At 36.9% G+C, this 22,137-nt stretch overlaps 1 protein-coding gene across 5 annotated transcripts in view; it reads right to left on the bottom strand.

The window, feature by feature from the left end:
* Positions 1–22,137, bottom strand: part of GALNT18 (polypeptide N-acetylgalactosaminyltransferase 18) — a 244,109-nt gene that overhangs the window by 37,113 nt on the left and 184,859 nt on the right. For all 5 annotated transcript variants that reach the window (XM_085224103.1, XM_085224105.1, XM_085224106.1 and 2 more), the window contains 3 exons: positions 12,501–12,686; positions 8,926–9,063; positions 4,605–4,700 (listed from right to left, as the gene is read on the bottom strand). In XM_085224103.1, the coding sequence (XP_085080229.1) occupies positions 4,605–4,700; positions 8,926–9,063; positions 12,501–12,686 (420 nt within the window). The remainder of the gene's footprint in view (positions 1–4,604; positions 4,701–8,925; positions 9,064–12,500; positions 12,687–22,137) is intronic.

Genomic DNA, 22,137 nt, shown 5'->3' with positions numbered 1-22,137 from the left:
AATACAACATCAAGCTTTCAGGTCAGAGCCTCATACAGTGTCATCTGGTGCAGCTCTGCTTATTGTCACGCCCTTCAGCGAAGAAGCAATAATTCACACTGGTAGGGCTGTAGTCATTGGTTTCTGAGTGTCAGTTCTGCAATCTCTTGCAGGAATATGAAAGGATATGAACTGATGTCTCTTCTCACCTGCATTTCTTTTCTAGTAAATCTCCAAATCTAGTCTTCTGACACTGGCCCTTACCTTAAATTCTTCAGAATCTGTTTTATATTGACTTTCACATCCCTGGATGAGCTTCCTGATTTAACTGCTTACCAGCTGGGAAAGATACGAGCCAGAAGCAACTGAACAAGGGAAGACATGGAACTGCCCATTTTCCCTTCAATCACAAGCACTTTTCAAGGTAAATCTGCACCTAAAATACCACTTCATTGACTGATGGTATTTGTTTATTATACAACAGTTATAAAGTCTGTAATAATGTGGTGTTTCATTTACAGCAAAGAAGCTTCCAAACACTCAGGAGTAGATTTAATGCATGTGACACACTGTCATCAGTCTGCCTTTAAGATTACAGGCCTGACTAAACAGTGATCTTAGACAACACCATACATTCAGGTTCAGGCAGATCCCAGAATTAGGAAGACAATTCACTGAAGCCTGGGGCACGTACTTTCTGCAACTACAAGCAATCATCTTTTCCGTGCAAAACTGGGGCACTGCTAGAAATGGACATTTCTAAGGTCTAAACATATTACTGAGCAGTGGCTTTGCTCCTTCCAGTTCAAGAATTAAAAGAGTACCTTAATACTTTGATGCATGAACCACTTGAAAAGAAAAAAAATCCTAACACCTCACATGTATTTTATGTTTTGCACTGTTCTGCCAAAACTTTTGCTCTGTCTTCCAACTTTTTCCTTTACATTTCTCTCCTCTCACCTTTTTTCGTATAGTCAGTCCACCTCCCAGTCTTCTCCTGCTTTCTTATATCATCATATGAAAGGGGAGCTTCATCCTCACATCTCCCCAGATATCTCCACTGTACCTTCTTTGGCCAAGTACAACTGCAGGTCACTATGCTTTGCCTCTGAGCTGTTCTCATGCAAGAGTGCAGTGGGAACCTATTTTAACTATTGCCTTTCACTGTATTACTATTGTACGGGAACTGCTGAATCACGGTCTAAACCTCTGATTGATCACCTGAGGTGAGCAATGAGTCAGCCACAGGAGCACAGGTGAAGGCAATTCACCTGTGCTGCCAGAAGGGGTGGAGCCTGGCTGCACCTCTCCTAGACACATTTAAGAGCTGACTACCAGTGGGGAAGGATCTCTTCTGAACATCCCTCCTCTGGAGTTTCATAGTGAGCCCAGGATATGGGTAAGCATTCTATCTATTCTCTTTGGGTATAATTACTGCTTAGTCAAACTCTCTTGTATATTTCATAATTACAACAACTGTACATTCATTGATTATACAACTATATACTCAGTACTGTCTGCAAAAGATGGACTATGGACTTCAACATTAGGTGCACCGATTCTTTTCTTCTTCACTGATGGCTTCAGTGACTTCTTTCTTGTACGAGACATGCTAAAGACAAACAGCCACACATTCTGTATCTATTACTTGATGTCAAATACCTCATCTAACCTTTTTCCCACACAAGTAAGAGTACGTAAACATTTGAAAAAAGGCAGTGGGAAGAAAAGGAAGTTACTGCTTACAGCACCTTAAACAGCAAAGGTGGAAATAGATCTTGGCAGGCAGATATGTTAAAGTACATCTAGGTACAGCTGTGCAAAGTTCTGCATGCTAGCAGCACATTCTAGCTCTTAAACAGCAAGTGATAGAGCTGCAACAGCAAAGTTTTGCACCAGAGCTAATAATGGTTTCACCAAAGCCCTGACTCATGATACTCAGCATTTTTAACTGATGTATTCTATAAAAACTGCTAGGTGGGCAAAATAATCCCCTTCATAAAGCATTTTGCCACTATTAGAATAAAGTTAGCATCTTACCAGTATCTTTTGCACTCACTAGCTGGTTCACTAAGATCAAGCAAAATATTTCTTTAAATATTTCCAATATGCTAGTGAAAATGCAAATAGCTACAGCTCTGCTTAAAACAAGAGACTCTATACGTGCAATGGAAATCTCTTAGAAGCATGTGAAATAGTTTTTTTAGAGCTATCCCTATTAAAAGCATAGTTCTTCATGTAGAGAGACTGTATTCCTCTTACAAAGTTCTCACTGATTGCATTGATCTTGCTTGCAACGTGGGTTGCTTTTACATGGATTATTTTCATTTGTTATATAGTAGTTAAATACACAATAGTAGCAAGAAGATTATTAATTTTGCAATTTTGAAAAAGAAAAAACCCAAAATAGTTTCCTTTGCCCCCTTCTCTGTCAATTATTAGCCACCATCTCACTTACACAGATCTTCAACTGACTTTCAAAGCTAGTTCTTGATCTAATGAATACTAAGTCTAACTGAAGTGACTCTTTGTTTGCCTCTTAGCTGTAACTAAATTTTCCAATTGGATTTCACAAATATGCCCATAGTATGTTGTTATTACAGATGATTTGCCAAGAAGATGAAGAAGAATAATGGCTCTGGCTTCTGGGTAAAGTTACACTACTCCTTAGCTTACCTTAAGGACCACCTTAAAAGTATGCTGAAGGCAAACAATGTTTACTTCATTACTATGTGACAAATAAGGCACAGCCCATGCAGTGAATGAGTCTGATGGATTGGATTTTCAGATATTTCAGTCCTCATAATTCATAATTCACTCAAGCATGATGCCACTGGAGATCAATATTAAAGGTCCTTAGTAAAGGAGGTCATTACAAAACACAATTACAGCAAGTGTAACTTGGCAAGAAAGGACAGAATTCATCTGCATTTCATCTAATTCATGTCTTCAGCTCACCAGGATATCCAGGTACAGGGAAAAAGATTATTTTTTGTCCTATGTTTATATCTGAAATGTTAGGATGATTTATTTACTGTATAGTCAAATCACATAAATAATGTGGTTTTACCCTTGGAATTGTTAGTTAAGCGAAGTACAATAAGGGTCCTTTTGAGAAAGTGAATATAAAAGGCAGTTGGAGCAAAAAAAAAAAAAAAAAAAAAAAAGATTCCAACCGAAGGCACTTCTCTGAGTCTTCTATTGCTCTCTCAAGTGTTTTCTTTGTGTCACTTTTTACTTGTTACTTTCCAGAGTCATATAACTTGTATTTCCATCTTTGACAAGCATGTTTTAGAGCATACAAAATGTTATTTTTGTCCAATTTGCCTAGAAAAACTTCCACCTGTGCCCAGACACTTGGCTGCTTGGGGAGATATCGTATCTTTAACCTTCCATTTTCTAAGTTAAGAACAACTGTTGTGCAAGACAACAGAATTCAGAGCATATTAAAATCAGTTCATTGTTCCAGCCTGACCAGATCACTCTGTAGGTCCTTCCTGCCTTCAGACAGATTGATATTTCCCCCCAGCTTGATGTTGTCTGCAAACATACTGATGATGCACACAATCCCCCTCATACAGATAAGCAATCAAGATATTAAGCAGGATGTGCCCCAATACCAATCCCTGGGGAACCAGTTGGAACCAGTCACCAGCTGGATTTAACACCACTCAGCCATCACTCTCTGGGCCTGGTGCTCTAACTAGTTCTTTACCCAGCAAAGAGTGTACCTGTCCAAGCCATGGGCTGCCAACATTCCCAGGAGAATGCTATGGGAGACCAGCTTCGCTGAAGGGTAGGTAGACTATGTCAACAGCCTTTCCCTCATCCACCAGGTGGGCTAGTTGGCCTCAGAAGATCAGGTTGGTCAGGCAAGACCTGCCTTTTATGAACACGTGCCAGTTGGGCCTGATCACCTGTTTGACGGCATGTACTGGGAATTGCACTCAAGATGATCTGTTCCATAACTTTCCCTGGCACTAAGGTCAGGCTGACAGACTTGTATTTCACCAGATCCTCCTTACAACCTTTCTTATAGATCCTGTCTATAAGTCACGTTGGCAAGTCTCCAGTCATCTGGGACTTCTCCAGCTTACCAGGAAGAATAAAAGGACAACAGAGAAGGAACAAAGGAACTTCTAAAGAAGAGATTTGACAGGAATGGGATCTGGTTTTTGACACAGCTCTATAGTGTGAAGAAGTTGGCTGACTTTCAGATTTATGAAAATGAGACAGTAAATATATCAGGAGAAAAAATTGCTTCAGATAATGCATAAATAAACTATGAATGTGCTCATGGATGCACATAAAGTACTTTAAAATGCATTGTTTCATTCATACAACATACAGTTAAAGAAGTGAATGGTTTGTTTACCAACAAATACAGGTCAGTGCTGACTCTCCTATTTCTTAAATTCTTTCAAAATGAATAAACAAACTTCTTTGTCAAAGTGCTAATAGATTCTCAAGTTAGAGCAGAATTAATATTCTAGAGTTCTGTAAAAGAGACACTGAAGGGAATAAGGAGGCACTGTTGCAGGAAGACCATGACAGGTACGAGATGGTTCTTCTTACACACTCTACAAAAAGCAACAGCAACATATGACATCATTAAACAAACTAACCTGTGGTGTCATTCCATGGCAGATATACATGATTGGGATATTCTCTGTGTCTGGTCCTTGATCAAGGCACAAATCATTTTTCAAGGAATTCTGCAGCTAAAATAAACAAAAAGAGATCAAGACATGAGAAAAAAATGTTATGATCACATTATTTTCTTTGAAATAAAATTGTATGTATTTGTAATACACAAAAGTAAACATAGTTGTTGAAGTGAAACTATTTAAAGAAAAAGCACCTGTACTAAGTATTTCCTTGTAGATTGTCTAACACTACTAATTTCAATAATGTTTCAAAAGATTTCAGGGAGCATCAAAAAGCCTTCAGAGAGCAATTATTTATATGGAGAAAAATTCTTTGTATAAAGTCTCTATATAAATACATAAATATTAAGTGTTCTTCTTAAGGTACACCCCGTATACAATGGCTTTTTATTTCTTTTTTTAAACCAGTGTGCAGGTAACTGTGGTGTATAGCTATGGTTTTAAACACACTAATAAAACTGCTTTTTAGAATATCTCAGGAGAGTCTTCTGATTTCTGAAATAATTCAAATATCCCCTTCTGCTTACAATTCGAGACTACTGGCCAATTGGTATGCACTAGGGCTTCTTCGCTTTACTCAGGGCTAACCCACCTACAGCAATCCAGCTATGAAAGCACTGCAAACTACTAATCCCTATATATTATGTCGACAGTGCTGAGACAGAATTTTCTGTAAGATAAGTGCCAAATTAATGAGCAGAGATAGCTAAAAGGTACCGGTAGCCTGTGATGCCAAAGATGTGGGTTGTAAATCCACAGGCACATAAAAAGATGTACACTGATATAAGAGAGGTTCAGAGAACACAAAAGAATTGTCTGATGGAGTCAGACTAAACGAGCAGTGCTGCCAGCACTGTACAAGATCTCCTTTGAGAAAAACAACTTGATATGCTTAGAAAGTAAATCTAGAAGTGTAGTGGTATGTAACAGCCGTGGACAAGCCAGAGACTTAAGTTAAGCAGTGAATACATTCAACAATGTAAACTCATCTTCTAAAGAATTCCAAATCTTAACTCTGAACATACTAACTTCAGTAACAGACAAGATAAATGTTAATATTAAAGACAAAATAGGCTTTTGGGATCAAAAAGCAACTGGAAAAAGGGAAATATCACACCCATTTTTCATAAAAGTAGAGAGACCGTGGGAACTGCTGACCAGTCAACCACAGCCTGTGAACCCCAAGAATTTCAACAAGGCCAAGTGCAAGATCCTGCACCTCGGTTGGGAAGCTGCAAACATCAGACTGAAAGATGAATGGATGTATAGCAGCTCTGAAGAGAAGGTCTTGCAGGTGTTGGTGGATGAAAAATTGGACATGAGTTGGCAGCGTGTGCACTTGCAGCACAGAAAGCCTGTATCCTGGGCTGCACAAAAACAAATGTAACCAGCAGATATCCAGAGGGATGATTCTCTGCCCCTGCTCCTTGTGAGGCCTCACCTAAAGTTATTTCCCATCCCTGCAAGTGCCCAAGGCCAGCTTGGATGGGGCTACTGACAACCTGATCTAATGGAAGGTGTACAAAGTCACAGGACTCTTAGGAACCATCCCTTTCCAAAATCTAATGGCTGTGTGGAAACCCAAAATGATCTTCCGCAATGCAGTTTTAGATTACCAAGGCTTAATTCTAATTATATGGCAAAATATAACCAGATCACCAACCCAGTGTGAGGGAAAGAGAAAAAAATATCCATAAATAATTAGTCATTATTGCTACCTGCTTCCTTTTAAACTTACAGCCTCACAGTAAACAGAGATAGGCTACTGAAACTCGGTATTTGCAAAATTATTTCAAACACAATGCTAGAATAAAGGAACCAGCCTTATGCTAAATACATTAGGTTTTGGCTCCACTGACATTATTTTTTACTAACTCTGAGGGTATATCAGAACTCATAAATCCTCTTACCTTTGACTGCCAAACCCTTATTTCAGCAGCAACATTGTATTTTATTTTTTTCCTGACACAAAAAGTTCCAGATTTTTTCTAATTTTGTCAGATCTGCATAATTTGGCAAGAAAATGGGCTCTGGGAGTTTTAATTTCCCAAAACCTAATCTTAACCTCTGAAATAACAGGGAAACAAATCTACATGCTTAGAGCAAACAAATCATTTTTCTCTACAAAGTATGCTGTTGACTTTCTGGAAATGCCCCACATAACTTTGTGTGAGCTCTGGAACTGGTATCCAATGAATGTTTCATGTGAAATAATTGAGATAACAAATACATGTGCATCATAAAAAAAAAAAAAAATCACCAATCAAAACCATCCTACAATGTTTTTAAACAAAAGGCTATATATATACACTGTAGATATATAAGGCTTTCTGTGCATAATTCTGTTGTATCATATTTGGCATAATTACCTACTGCATATATAGTCTAATGTCATGCTAATACACTGTGATACCTGATTTTGGTGTTTTTGAGTAACACGAGGAAAACGTCACCATTTTAATTTTTTTATTCCAGATGATCAAGCAATGCCCATTCAGATGACTTTCATAGCTTATCAGCACTTTAAAACTAATGAAAATACTAGTGTTTCTACAAAAAGATTAAGACAGTTCATGAACAGAAGCACCGATAAGAATCAGCAAGCAGAGCAGCTGACTTGCTTAGAAATATCACTCCTTCTCCATGGTAAAATGTGGTAAAAGCAGGAAAGCAGACATGAGGGAAGACAAGAGATGTAAGCAACTCTATTATTATAAAGATTTGGGCACTGCATTTTTTTATTTCATACAGTGTTTCATAAAACAGCAGTATATTTCATAAAACACTCTACCTATACCAATACATTGCCACAGCTGCCCACTATTTCATTTGTGATAAGACAAATAATGAAATCCAGCCTACTTCTCACACATTTAGTTGATGAGGATGCTGATAGATTGCAGACAGAAGACTGGATCATGTATATCATTGTACAGTACCTAAATATGCATTTTCTGCTGATCAGCGAGTTCAGTACTTCTGTAATGAACTCTCCTGACTCCTTTTGGTTTGCATGTTGCCAGCAAAGATGAAAAAATCTCAGCAGAATATAAGATCATATAGTGCCTACTTGCTGACTTCCATTTTGATTTAGATGCTGCTGAATTAATTCTAAGACTGCAACAAATACCTTAGCTATTCCACACCCATAAGCAGATCCACACATCTATCAGCAGCTATGCTTCTTCCTCCTTAGGCCATCATCTACTGATCAGAGTACTGCTGAGGGCAACTCCATGCAGACTGTGGAAGAGATTCCTTGCAGACAAGTCTGATTTTGACATTACTCTGAGCTATTTCAGAAGGTAACCATTATCTCATGCATTTAACAATGACCTAAATTGTTGTTGGAACTGCTTCTTATTTCTGTTATCTTTGGACTGTGTGAAAAGCCAGCATTATTTCAATTGATCATCAAAGGCATCACTGAACTTCGTAGGGCATATAATCACTTCATTTGCTATAAAAGAACAGCTGCTCTTGTGGGCTCTCAAGGGACTTCTTTTTGTGGAGGAATGTCTTAAAATCTTTCATTTGTATGTAATGTAAGTACTAAGAGTTACATTTCCTGTCTGAGACTTCCACACAAAACAAATTAACATTAAAAAAAATAAAAAAACACCAAATTTAATTCATAGAAATGAATTTCTGTGAATATTACACTGAATACAGAATGCAAAAAGGATATTCTTGCTCTACTTGCTTATTATGCACCCGTATTAACTCTATATGCTCATCTTCCATGTCATGTACACTTGTCCTATTTATATTGCAGGTTTTCTAGGAGTAAGAATTGTCTCTGCTTTAATTAGCACACTGCAACTCAAGCATGATTTCAACACCGACAAGGGTACTACTGTCACACAAGTAATGACAACAATAATCCCAAGATACAGACATTTAAGCTCTGACTACAATATTAAGGAGCCTGCAGTTGAGCCTGCTTTGCTAATTCACCTGCTGATTGCACACCTTCTAACTGACATCTCCGGCATGTTTAAAAAATCATGCCTTCAGTGTCAAAGGGATTGTGAGCCATTAAACAAACAAACAAAAAAAAAACAAGGAAGAAGATAATGTACAGAATATTCAGCATGAGCTACAGTGGAGCAGCAGCCTCTGTCAACTAATCAGTCTAAGAAATCATTTAAGTAGCGACTTCCAAGTTTATCTAATTCTTTTACTTGGAGCCAGGCACTTTCTTCATGAATTACCTCTTCTATTACTCAATTCCACCTCCCACCTTTTTAAAAATAGGAAATGTAAACAAGGTTCTTACCACCCCATATGCGACAGTATCTGAATACATTCTCATTTCTGGATACACACTGACGAGATACCACCGAAAGGTCTTACACTGGAGCTTCTTCCTCAGGGCCTTCCTCTCAGAAATATCACCAATATCAATTCCAGAGTCCTGTACATAAAACAAAAGGCAGAAAAAAAAGCAGACAATGCATTACAATACACTTTTTTTCTGTATATTTTGACAACCCAGACTCACTCCTCACTGCAAAGATTACTATGACCTATGATGATTATCAGCCTTTGGTCATGAAGTGCTTCTGTTACCCACACACTCTGGAAATGCCCCTAGTAAGAATGATTTAGGTCACCATGGTGAGGTCTCTTACAAGTCTGTTCTGGTCAATGGAAATACTCCTAATGACTTCAGTGGGGTTTACATCTAGCTTCCTATAAATATAACTGTTGTTTTCTAATTTCCTGGCACTTTCCAAATCCAAAAGTAATAGGCAGTAGGTAGCAAGCTGCCCTAGAAACAACCGTACTAATCATTAGTATGTTACACTTTCTGGATATTTCTGAAGTCTGAGTTTATTGCTTCACTGTGAAGAGCAGAAGAAGAAGCAGAGAAGAGCAGCTCACCTTTGTGAAATATCACTTATTAAATTTCTATGGTAATATAAGAAGAAAACTTGATATTTTTGTTAAAAGCAATTACAGAATGTTCTCTCCCCTAACTTCTATTCTCCTTTACACTTCTAGCTAACCTAATTTCATGTGACATACTTCTTTGTAGATCATAAGATGTGAATGTCATAAAGTCCCTGTATGTAAAAATCAATACATCATCACGTTAAAATCATGCAACAGAAAATTTCAGAGAGGGAACTAAGTGCAAATCCATGGTTGCTATTTGATTGGAAGTAATGCAAGACTTTTTGCTCTACATTGTTCCCCATCACTTTTGCCTCAGAACAAAAACCATAGGATAAATAAACTTTCACAGGAAATCTTACAATATTTCTACTTAAGCAACAAACTCTAATGGGCCACAAATACCCTGAAGCTTTTGTTGGCCACTAGATATGATTTAAAAAAACAAACATTGGCATCATTGGATGATCTTGGTCACATATCAATAAGATATCCTTACAAGTACCAAGCTTTCTGAGCTGCTGAAGACTTCTTTTTGCATCCCAAAGCACTGAGTGAACACCAATTTGAAAAAATTAGGTTTTGCTACAGAGGCATTTTCAAACTAACATGACATTGGCTTTCAGATTAGCAAAGCATAATTTTAGTATAGTAGGAATAAATAGGAAACCAAGATTTGGAATAAATATTATAGGGGATAATGATTCCTCCCCCCTCAAACCCAGCATCCTTCAGAAAACTTCATGGAAACTACTCCTTAATCTACTATTTTTTTCTGCCTTCTCTAGCAAGTGATTAAATAGAGCAACATGCTGCAGGGTGCTGTAAAACTGATCCCATGGACAAATCCTATTCCATGCATTGTGCTGGCTATACTTGCCAGTGTATCTGCCACTTGTATGAGGGAGGAGGAGGATGCAGGCACATGGCTACAGACATGCAACTTCTGGCACTAAAAAGGCTTTCTAGGATCAGGCACTAAACTGGTCCATTGCATCTCTGTCTTTTCTCATGGAACTCTGCATGCACCAATGCTCGTTTCTTCAGTTTATTGTACGAGGAAATAAAGAGCATCTGGGGCTTCCATAATCACATCCTTCCATGCAGCTGGAAAAGAAAAAGAGCTTGCACATGGCATACTGGCTTTATTATCAAGAACAACTGAGTGTATTCCTTCAATGTAACAGCAGGAAAAAAGAAAAAAAAAAAAACTAAGCAGAGGACTCATGCTTAGCTCTGTCTTCTGACCCTTGAAAAATCTTTCCTTGGGGTTTTTATAAGTGCTTTTCTGAATCAATTTATCTAAGCAGTTACAATGTAGAAGTCACCATGCTATCTGAAATCCACATCAGAACCCTTCAGTACCTCAGAATCACATACAGGGCTCCCAAGAGGGCAGTCATAGCACACTGCTGAATTAGTCAAATTCATTTTTATTATTATTGTAAACTTTCAAGGATTAAAATCCTTGGAAATATTTGACTGTGGGGCTTGGAATTCTTCCACGGAAAAACAAAAACAAAAAAACAAACAGGCCCTGTAGCTAACATCTTGAAATAAGATATTTCATGAAAAATCATGACTGCTATAACTGCATTCATTTCAATTACCTACTGAGTCCATAACCAGAGCACAATTTCACCTGCTTCCAGGTAGGGAATTACTCCTAGAGATATCCACAGTACTTAGCCATGCCATCTGCCTGTCCTGTCCACACTGTCTCACAGTGAGATGCACCTTTTTGCCTAAACTGGAGCTATGTTTGTTTAGAAGATTTTCTCTTCTGTATTTCACTTTCAGTGTAATCTTGGGACAAACGAAGATTAAGCAGAAATATTAGCACCCAGTCTGATACCTGAATTTGATCTAGTCCATTGTCTCCAAGCAACCTGTAGCAATTTCTAAGTGGTGAGCAAACTCATGCTTTACAGGCCTATTTCAGCTCTCAAGACATGTTCCAGAATATTTTTAAAAATTATGTAACCATGTGTGTACTTGCCTAGTTTTCTACAGAGGTAAGAAATAAGAAGAGATAATCTTTATGCTAGGTTCTATATACATACACATTAATAGGTTCTTTTCCTATTACAGAGATATCTCATTGCACTGCAGAAGTACCACTGTTAAAAAACTGATACACCATTTGTCACTTCAAGCTTTTAAGTCTGAACTGCTGTTTGACAGAAGTATCTTCTGTGAGATGAAGAGAGACTATAAACTGCATTATAATATATTTAGCAGTTTAAAGCAAAGATTAGCATAGTTGTGATAGAAAAATGAAGGTATGGAAGAAAAAAAAAACAAGAATACCTCTTTTTTCCATTTTAAAACTGCAAAGAAAATCAGTTTTGGCAGAAAAAGATCTACCATGTAAACCTGATGACCTGTAAGAAATCAGTTCAATCCACAAAATACATTTTTTTTTTCATTTGATAAGTTTGTTTTGAAATTTATTGCAATGGACTTTTTGATATGTTGGTACTGACTAGACGCTTCAAATTAACAAGTAATAATAACAATTTTGCTACACATTTGTATTTAGATGTTAAAATTGCTTGCCCCTTGGTAGTACTACCTTAAAAATTTGATAGAATTTTGTCTCTGTTACTGTAGATAAGAAACACAAATTCAAAATAAGATGTGTAACACAGATTTGATGCTTCTCTTTTCACATTTATGCAACTATTAGGTTAAAATCTCCATGCACACTCATCAGTGAGATTGACAAGGAATTAATTTTTAAGGAATCCACAGATAAAGGAATTAATTCTAGAAGACACAGCTATATACATATTTACACATATATATCAGCATATATGCAATTCTATTTTATGCCTAGACATAAGACTTACATGCATACAAAGAAATCCTAGAATAAAATCAAAACACAGAGTAGGAACCAATACTCAAAGGCTGTAAAGAAAAAGCTTGCAAACACATGTCTTTGTGACTCACCTCTTGGGGTACATTCCATGCCATATAGACATGGCTCTTAAATTCATCCATCCAGACTTCAGCCACCCTCAGTGCATTTCTCCGAACGTGAGCAGTTAGATCTTCTGTGTATGGTTTATGTGCTCTTTCAATGTGAGCAATCCTGGAGCAAGGTAGAACCTCAACGCTTCCTCCACACTGCCACACCTAGGAAGAGAAAAGGCACTCTGCTAGCAAGAGGTCCCCTACACCACTGCTGTCCTTCAGAAAACTTACTGAAATTATTTCATTTCTATGGTTGTTACTGTTACTGGGAATAACAGCTCACGACTCATTTGACTATACAGATGTTTTACACAGTTGTGGGAGGACATAATTATCACCACTACTTAACCTTCCAATAGAATTAGCTGTAAGTAGCCTCTCATCACAATTTTCATGGATGAATTAAGTTATCTTCAAGATTATTAATAAAATTATTTATGAAGCATCCAACATAATGGTGCCTGGGTTCATGTTTTAATGCCTTGCAGGCATTTTTCTTAGATTGTGCACAGACTCTCTCAGTGCATACATGCACCATTCATTCTAGACAGCCTTACATTACAGGGAAACAATGCCAATGAAGTTCTTAAGATCACCAAAGTTTCAGGGTCTGGGAAGACTATAAATATAAATATTAAATAAATATAAAAAGATCATGCTTATTTCTTTTGAGGACTGCCAAAGATTAGGAAGTCTAATGAAAATGCTCTATGAACAATTTCAACAAACATTACCCTACAAATGATAAAACATTTGTAATGTAGGTTAATATACCCACTCCAATGTGTTTTCCAGTTTTGACAAGTATCACAGTTGAACAAATGTACATTAAACATATGTATTGTATTCATTTCTAATCTCCTTTCTCTGTTCCTTCAGCTAAAGAGGAAACAATGCCTGCAGCCTTAACAGTCAGTGATGTAGCTGGAATATTTGTAAAATATTTTTTACAATTTTTTTTACATATTTTTTGCTATGTACCTCATAATATGTAAATTTCCTAACAAGATCAAGGTAGCCCATTGTTAACTGACTAGTATATGCTGCTCAGGAAAAAAAAATGTATGTACTCAAATCCTCTGATCCTGCTCCTGAACAAGTACATCAGCATTCCAGAAACAGGCATGCTCCTCTAAAAAGTGACAGTTTGCCTTTACTGCTAGCAGATTCCTGAGGCTAGGTATTCTAAAGCAAGAGAGCAAAAAATGAGAATGAAGGTGCTTCTCCCCTGTACAGCCCATTCAGGAATATACATTATTCTGCCTGTCCCTCAGCCGCCAGGGAGTTGAGCTGGCAGATCACATTCTGGAGCTGGTCTCACACCCATCAAGTGGGTCTGTCCTATAGGCATATGCTTTACTAAGGAGGTGCTTTGTTCAGTCATTCATTTTATATATTTAGACATCTGGCTTGAATACAGCATTTAGGCATTTGGCAGCTCCTGAGACCAAAAAATGTGGCATGGATTCAGAACGCATACAAAGCCTTTTCTGAACTGGTGCCTAATTGCAGTCGGCATATGCTGAGAGAAGAGATAGAGCCTTGGTTTTCAAAGTGCTCTGGAAGGTGAGATATCTCATAGATCTATGGCACAGTCAAGAAAGGAACTGAGACGACTGTGACATGTCTGTGTCCAGATCTTGGAAAACTGTCAGGGTAAATAAATATAAACACTACCAACAACTGTATGAAATTGAGATGTTCATAAATATTTAAAAATAAATGGGCAATTAATTTGCACAGGAATAAATAATAATCTGGAAATAGCACTTGTATTCTTTCAAAATTAGCAATTCAGTTTAACAAGCTAACAAAAATACTAGTTCTCAAGGATTTAAGTCTAACTGGTTCAGCTATATTTCCTAGCAAAGATTAAATGAGAAGTATGATTAGTCTTCACTCATTCAATATCTGCTTTCGATCCAAGCCATTTCTCAGTACAACACTGATGCACAACTATAAATTGTTTCAGAGTTATTCACTGTACACTGTTTAAAGCAGTTTAATAGAAGACCAGAAAGATGTAAAGATGGTCATAACTTTGTGTAGCAGGTCACATACCACATGCCCTGCCTACTCTGCCTAGCCTTTGCTCACTGTAACTAGGGATAGCCTTGCACTAAATCCAGCATATTAACAGCAAATCTTCTGTGGGATAGTCAGAGTTAAATCTAAATGCCATCTCAGCAACAAACTATGTAAAAAATTCTGTCTATAAGAAGCTGAAATAAGGTATGAAAATTTGAAAAGTGCATTCATCTGTAATTTCAGTATTGATTCAGCAATTAGTGGAATCTAATTTGACTTTATAATGAAGCAATAGATGTTTTCAAAAAACATCCTGAGATGACCAAGCCTTTCATACAGTTTTAAATAAGATTTACCCAGTACCTGAACAAAATACAATTAATCTAATATAGTGGCCTCTCCTTTGTCTCAGACAACTTCAGCCTTTGTTCCATTTTCAAAGAGTAGCTTTTTGCTCTACAAGAACCATGTATTCACTTAAAAACCTAATGCTAAGAAGAAGCTGTCAATACAGATGCTGGCTGAACAGATGGGTTGCATTAAACAACTTCAAAAACAAATTGCATTATTTCTGACCAAAAACCTCCTGCAAACCATGAAAATGTCATTAGCATACACCAAAATTGGACTAGCTGTATATGCTAATAATTTGTATACATGAAGATAAGTCCTGTAATTAATGATTTTTATTTTCATTTTTAAATAGAGGAGTACATGAGTAACAAATGTGATCTGACAATATGGGAATGATAAGTTGCAGTGTGGACAGCGGTTGCAGTTTTTCACAGCACTAGGCAAGTAGTGCTGCCCTAGACATAGGCTACAAAGCCTTGCAGAATTCTAGCAGAATGGAAGGAGATGCAGTACTCTATAAAGGTAAAAAGCACAAATCCTGACTTGCTCTGATGGTTAAGGACAAGCCATAGTATTTTTCTCTTAATGCCCATAGCATTACAGTATAGTGATAAACATTTTTAGTCCAAATGCTTCATTGTACTTTGAGAGAGACCAGCTGCAAAGAATTGTAGGGAGTCATCAAAGTGGATTTCCAAATAGCATGATACTCAATAGACTCTGGATTTTCAGCTCTTCAAAATGTGCACGAGATCTCCAGCCAAGGAACACAGAGTTTAGCTGGCCCTAGTATGCTAAATACTAAACACTATAACAAGCAGGATGTATCAGTACTAAACACTATCACAGGAATAACTGACTGCTGCAGAAAGTATTAGTTTCTCCTTGTTCTTCCCAATTATATTTGTAATAAGGAAATCTCTTGCTGTTAGGCCAAGAACAACAATTCATTCTTTCTTCCCTAAGACCAACTGCTCAATTCAATCTGACCATTCCTATCTCCACTTTCCTTTTCTTGTGGCTGGATAGTTTCTACCAAATTACATATGGTTGAAACTACCCAGCAGACTTTTCATGACATTCAGAAAAGGTATAAATCCTACACAAAAGTGCTCAGGGCTTATTAATTAATTGATCTGAACCAACAACTTTTGTTGAAAGACAATTTTTAATTTAAAAAAATATTTTAGTATTAATAAATATATTTTCTTCAAGACAGCTCAGAACAAAGCCTTTTACAGTGGTGTGATTTCATCTAGTGAAATTCTTGTAGACAAGATTGTTGTTAAAGTTAAGAAATAAGAATGGAAACTGAGCGGTCTCTCTCTCACAGCTTCACACTTTTTTCCTGTGAATTCCACAGCTATTTTTCTTTTGCTGCCATTAGTAATCTTTATTCAAGCTTTTAGCATTCTGAATAGCACATTTTCAGTTCTCCAGCACTGTTATTTTATATATTGCCTATAAATAAGGGTTTAAAAATATTGTACTTTGGTTTTTATGTATGTATTTATTTTACAAATTAGCATCATTGACTTTAGTAGAAAGTCTAAACATAAAAGAGTTTTTACGACTTTTTGGTTTGTTTTACAATAGGCAATGGTTTGAAGTAAAACATTTTGCCTCTGAGTGTTATGTCCCTGCAATCAGTAGCATACTTGGTGATAAACCCATTCATAAAGAAACTGTTAGGAAGAAGCTTGATGAATTTCCTAAATGATTAAAAAGAAATATAACACCTTTTCCTTTTGCCCCAAAGATCATTTACCTTTGTTATCAAGAAACTGCTGGCAATAGTCCCAATATCCTGTCAAATCTCTAAATACACATATACACTTTATCATCTTGATACAGTAAATGGCAATCCACATTTCATTCTGTAAAAGCACCAGTTTTCAAACTATACCACGGGGGCTCAGCTTTGCCTTAAGACAAAGTCCCGGCAAAATTGTGCACTTTTTCCTTAAAAACAAACAAACAAACAAAAACAAAATGCAGTGGACTGCATTTCTGTGGAATTACTCTTAATATCATTGCTGAAGCCTCAGCAATGCAGAAAGATTGCTTTCCTTTGGGGGACTTTCTTAGTTTTCTGCTCCTGTTGGTATACTTTGCAAAAAAAATTCTGTTAGAAAAAAAAAAAAAACTCCTTTTAAAGAACACTCAGAATTTCCCTCAGCATGTTTTCAATGCTCACTTCCAAAAGATTGTCTGAGAAATAGCTGTATATTCTTGTATTTCCTAAAGAGGTTCATGTATTTGGAATACCCTCAATAAGGCCTTACAGAGCTTCCTCCGCTTAAAAGGATTCTGTCATCCCTACCAAAGGGTAACAAAATTCCAGAGCAAAATGCAAGGTATGAAGGCACAGTAGCAGTGCCAAGGTGACTTCTAACACTTAGTAACTTGAAAGACTAAAATCAGCAGAGCCTACAACCTGAACTAAACAAAGTGAGATACAATAGGAACATTAAAGAATGCAGAGAATTTATTTGAAAAAGAGAGATGGAAATCTACCTTCCTTTTAAATGCTCAGTTGTTGCAGTATATGCACAGGGTTTGTTCCAGCTCTAAGCACTGCTTACTATTACCTTATTGACATCACACATTCACACATGCACTATAATTCTGGCCCTACACCTGTGTAAATTTATGTGCACCAAGGGTAAAGTAGCCCTACAGAGCAAACAGAAAACACATTCTTTGCATTAGAAGGGTCAGGAATGCAGATGAGATGTAAAGCACTGCAAAGAGAAGCAGCTGGTGGCACAGCACATCACTTGTTGAAGGTGGCACTCCAGTGGGATAGCACAAGTGGGACAATGGCAGAAGCACAAACACATCAAATTGATTCTTCAAGCATTTTTAAAGACCTAAGCACTTACATATCACTACGCTGTCACACCTCACCCATTTCCATCTAAATATTAGCAGCAGTGACAGCATTTGCATAGCCTGCAGTGTGGACCAGAAGCAGGTGACATTCTTATGCATGCCTAAAATAACCTGGTCAAAAGCTTTTAAAGCAAATTCCATTCATTTCCGTAAAATATTTTACTAGACAATGAGTCTACATTTCAGTGTGTTTGTTTTTAAATTAATATCCTTTAGAAACTCCTTTTAAATTACATTTAAGCATATTTAAAATTACGTGTTTAATCAAAACAATTATAATTCCGAAAGTGATTCTTCCCTTGAATATTTAATTTATATTTCATTATAAAATGATATAGCACTTCCTTGTTAATAGTGTTTCTTTTTCTCTCTTTAATCACTGAGTTCTCTTTTCATGTTGTAGAAGCTTAATCTAATAAAAATACAAATCCTACATGATGTTGAGCAGTTTATTAGCATGTACTGTACTCACTAAATTTACACGGATCATGCAGCTTCTCTAAGAAATGATATGACTTTGTTTGAAACCATTATTTCATTTTGACTGCAAACAAAATTTTTTTGTTTTGTGAAGTTCACAATAGATGAAATTAAGAAAACTCATTATAGATGCCTTGAAGGAGAAAAACACAGTCCATGTGAATTAATTATTACTATGAAGAAAAAAAAAGGCACTAATTACTTTTAACACATATTTGGGGAAACAATTTAATGCAAAAAGTGGTTGTGAATCTTGTTAATCATTTACCAACAGCCAATAATGAGGTCAGTGCTTTACAGGCAAGTACAAAGAAACTAATACACCATGAGCAGGGTCTGTGAACATTTTGGGTCTGCATATTCATTTTGGTATCTTAATAGCTAGTTCTCTTGCAGCTGGCTGTAGATAGGATAGGGAGGATGGTCACATACAAACTACTGAAATAGTTCCAGTGCACAGTTCCAGTGGCATACAGTGGGCTTTGAACTGGACCCTGAAAGTTTTTGGGTTGTTATGCATATTTGGGCATCTGTCCCTGTAAAGCTAAAAACTATGTTTCCTGTATGAAATACATTAATCTTTATTTAGGTGCATCTCCATTGAAGTAAGATAGTGTTCACCAAATAATTGCAGTAGTTACAATAAGTATTCTTGGTTTTGGCTAATGTTCCCCAAATTCAGCAAGAAGCCATGCACAGTTATGCTTATCCCAATGGTCCCAGGCAAGGTGCTCTAATTAAAGAAATCTGTCCGAGCAGTAGAATTGAATGCAGAGTCCTGTCCTGAGTCACACAAACTCAGAACGTGAAAAATTGGAATATGGGTAGACAGTGAGAAAAAAAAAACACTGCTTACTCAAGCCAAGTTTCTGTTTTACTCCCAGTTTCTAGACACTGAAAGAGCTGGAGAAAACAATCATATCCTTGGTGTACACTCCTGCAGAGCAGAAAATTGGGGTGTAACGATTTCAAGTGACTGCCTACAGCCAGATCTCAGAACAACATGCAGATTGTTGCACATCAGAGACTGAAGAGAAAGACTTCTTTTAAATTACTCCTGCTGTTTTACTGAAGCCCTTTGAGGTTTTTCAAGACTTTTCTTCTTACCATCACACAACCCTCTCATATTTTCAAGTAAACATACATTTGTGCACTGACAGCTTTTTTCTACAACCAAGCTGATAATACAAAAAGTACCCTCCCCACAATATAAAAGAACTTTTAAAAGAAAATAAAAGAAAGCCCTTTAACATAAGTAGAGCCACTCTCAATTTGTAAAATGTAAATTACCCTTTCAATCTTACTTTTGAATTCATCCATAATTGTCTCGTAAGCCTCATTTCACATTAATATTGCCTTTACAGAACAGCCTAATTGAAAATGTAAAGATTTTTTCCAATATTAAATTATTAGTTGTTTTCTTCTTCTCCTTCCAGTTAATCATTTCATTATATCCTTAGAAATTTTTGTTGTTCTGCAGGGGTTAATTTTGCACTTATCCTCATGAGCTGTAAAACTTTCACCACGCATTGTTAAACTACTTAGGTTGTGTTGCTGTTCGTTAATTGCAGGAAGCTACTCTATGCCTCGCTACAGGACATAAAACACTTGAGGAGTCATTGAAAGTGTAAGGTTTCATTCTGTTCTATTTCAAATTTGTCTGTCTCATTGGTAGGCACAGTAATTACGTGATATAAATCACGACATTGTCAAGTTTATGTCAAGAACACAAAGTCAAATAAATCACTTTTCTCCCTAAAAGGTTAAAACAAAGCAAATTGAATAACCAGGTCCCCATTGGTCTAGTATTCACAGAGCAACATATCTCACCAACCTTCACTAATGTTTTTGCCCTTCTCTCACCAACCACAGCTGCGCTCAGCTTGATCACTCTTGCTGACCTTGCAATTATCCTGAAGACTTGTAATCAGTACCAAAAGACCAAGCTGAAGGTGCTATGATGTTTAAAGTATTTGGCTTTTGCAGCTTCAACCCAAACTCACTAGGTCCTCACTGAATCTATCTTGGTCATCTAACCAGTTATTTTACAGTACAATTCCTTGCCAACTAACACAGGTCTTTCTCTAATCTTTATTAAATTAGATTACTCACTCAATCTTGCAGAACTAAGAGCTCTCAATAAAGATTAAATTCCAGGCAGATTCCCTTCCTTTTCCTACCCCCCAAATCACCGTAAAACAAGAGTAAACCATCTTCTCAAATTACTCCAAGAAATAATACCAGCTAAAATGTTATTTCCTCCATGCTGTGACATAAGGCGAAGAGAGATATTAAACATCAGGCTATTTTATAATGCTCTAATTAAATTGTATATGACCTGAGTCCACTGATTTATAAGTGTATATTGACTTAGAAGTTTTTTTTCTCCTTTCGATTCCACTTAAACAACAATTTCCTTTCATAAAACATCCAGATGTCTATATTAAAGCTCAGCTAGTAATGTGCAGCCACACAGGCACAATGAGTGAAAAAGCATCTGTGAGAAATCTCCAAGTGCCTCTTCCCCCTTCCTCGCAGGGTGGAGCAATGCAACATATTAGCTGGTGCTCTTATCAATCATTCACTTCACTCAGGGGAAAAAGAAAAAAAAAAAAAAAAAAGAAGATCCATTGGAAAACCGATAATAGTCTCTATGTATAATTACACATACTGTAGTTGCAGGTTACCTGCTGGGGTGCTCATGGGAAATATGGGGGAAAAAAATCAGCTATTTTGCAGGAGGCTTGACACAAAGAAAGAGAAAAAGCCACCAAAAATCAGTTCTTGTTGATATCCCAAGTGACATCTATCTAGACAGTTTAGAAGCAATTCCTTCTTTTATTCTCAATAGAAACCATTTATTTTTCTGATCAAACAGCAGCCCTAAAAATAGAGAATTTTAGTTTGTTTCATCTTGGGATTCAGGATGTTAATGTGGTGAGGTCATTTCCAAAACAAAATTAACTTTATCAATGAGAAGCCACTACTGGTTACACAGAGTGCTAGGCAACTACTTCCATTTATTTGCACTGCCAAGATTTATTTTTTTTCTTGGTGAAAAGGTGGGCTATGAAAAGCACTGGCTATTCCTTATAGGTAAAGTTTGGTTAGTATTTAGGATCTTTCTTGCAGAGTTCAGTCTAGTAATGTTCTCCTTTTAATTCATAAAGTGGATGAAAATAAAAGATTTATCTGATAAAGTTCTAATGCAAAGGTAAAGAAAAATCACAAACTTCAAAAGAAAAATTCAAGTGTTATCGAAAAGGAGCAACTAGGAATGCTCTTCTTTCTGTATATCTCAGTTCTCTCCCTCCACACATCACCAGCCCAACATTACTGAAGAGAATCCAACATTATACACTAAGGATTTCTCCTGTAAAGTGAATCATTCCCCAGTAAAAAGGGCTACAGCCTACTTACTGAAATCAATTTTAAAACATGACTTTAAGACCACAGCAAGTAATGGCAGCTGATACTGCAAGGATGGGGGACATCTAGATTCATTTTTCTGAAGGGAATTGGGGGAAACATCCACACGGCTCTGTGGAATGCCATGGAAGGGGACCCAGCAGCAAGGACAAAATGGATGCTATTCACACATGACACACCCTGCTGCTCTCTCTCCATGTAAACACAGCCATATGAAAATTTTCCTAACTTTTTCTGCACCCTCCCAGTTATTTTTACCTCTTGGCATACCCGCCTCCCAGTTTTCCTCGCACAACAGTATGTGAAGCAGCATGGCAAAACACACCTTGATTAACATGAAACATATTCCTGTGGTTAAACAAACAAGTTGAAATGTGAAGCTTGTCCCTGAGTTGCATGTGTTCAGATAGACAGGACACAGTGCAGC

Source organism: Meleagris gallopavo, chromosome 5 (assembly GCF_905368555.1).
Source record: "Meleagris gallopavo chromosome 5, MGAL_WU_HG_1.1, whole genome shotgun sequence".
In the NCBI taxonomy this organism is placed as follows: Eukaryota; Metazoa; Chordata; class Aves; order Galliformes; family Phasianidae; genus Meleagris; species Meleagris gallopavo.
This window is presented reverse-complemented; position numbering and strand designations above follow the sequence as displayed.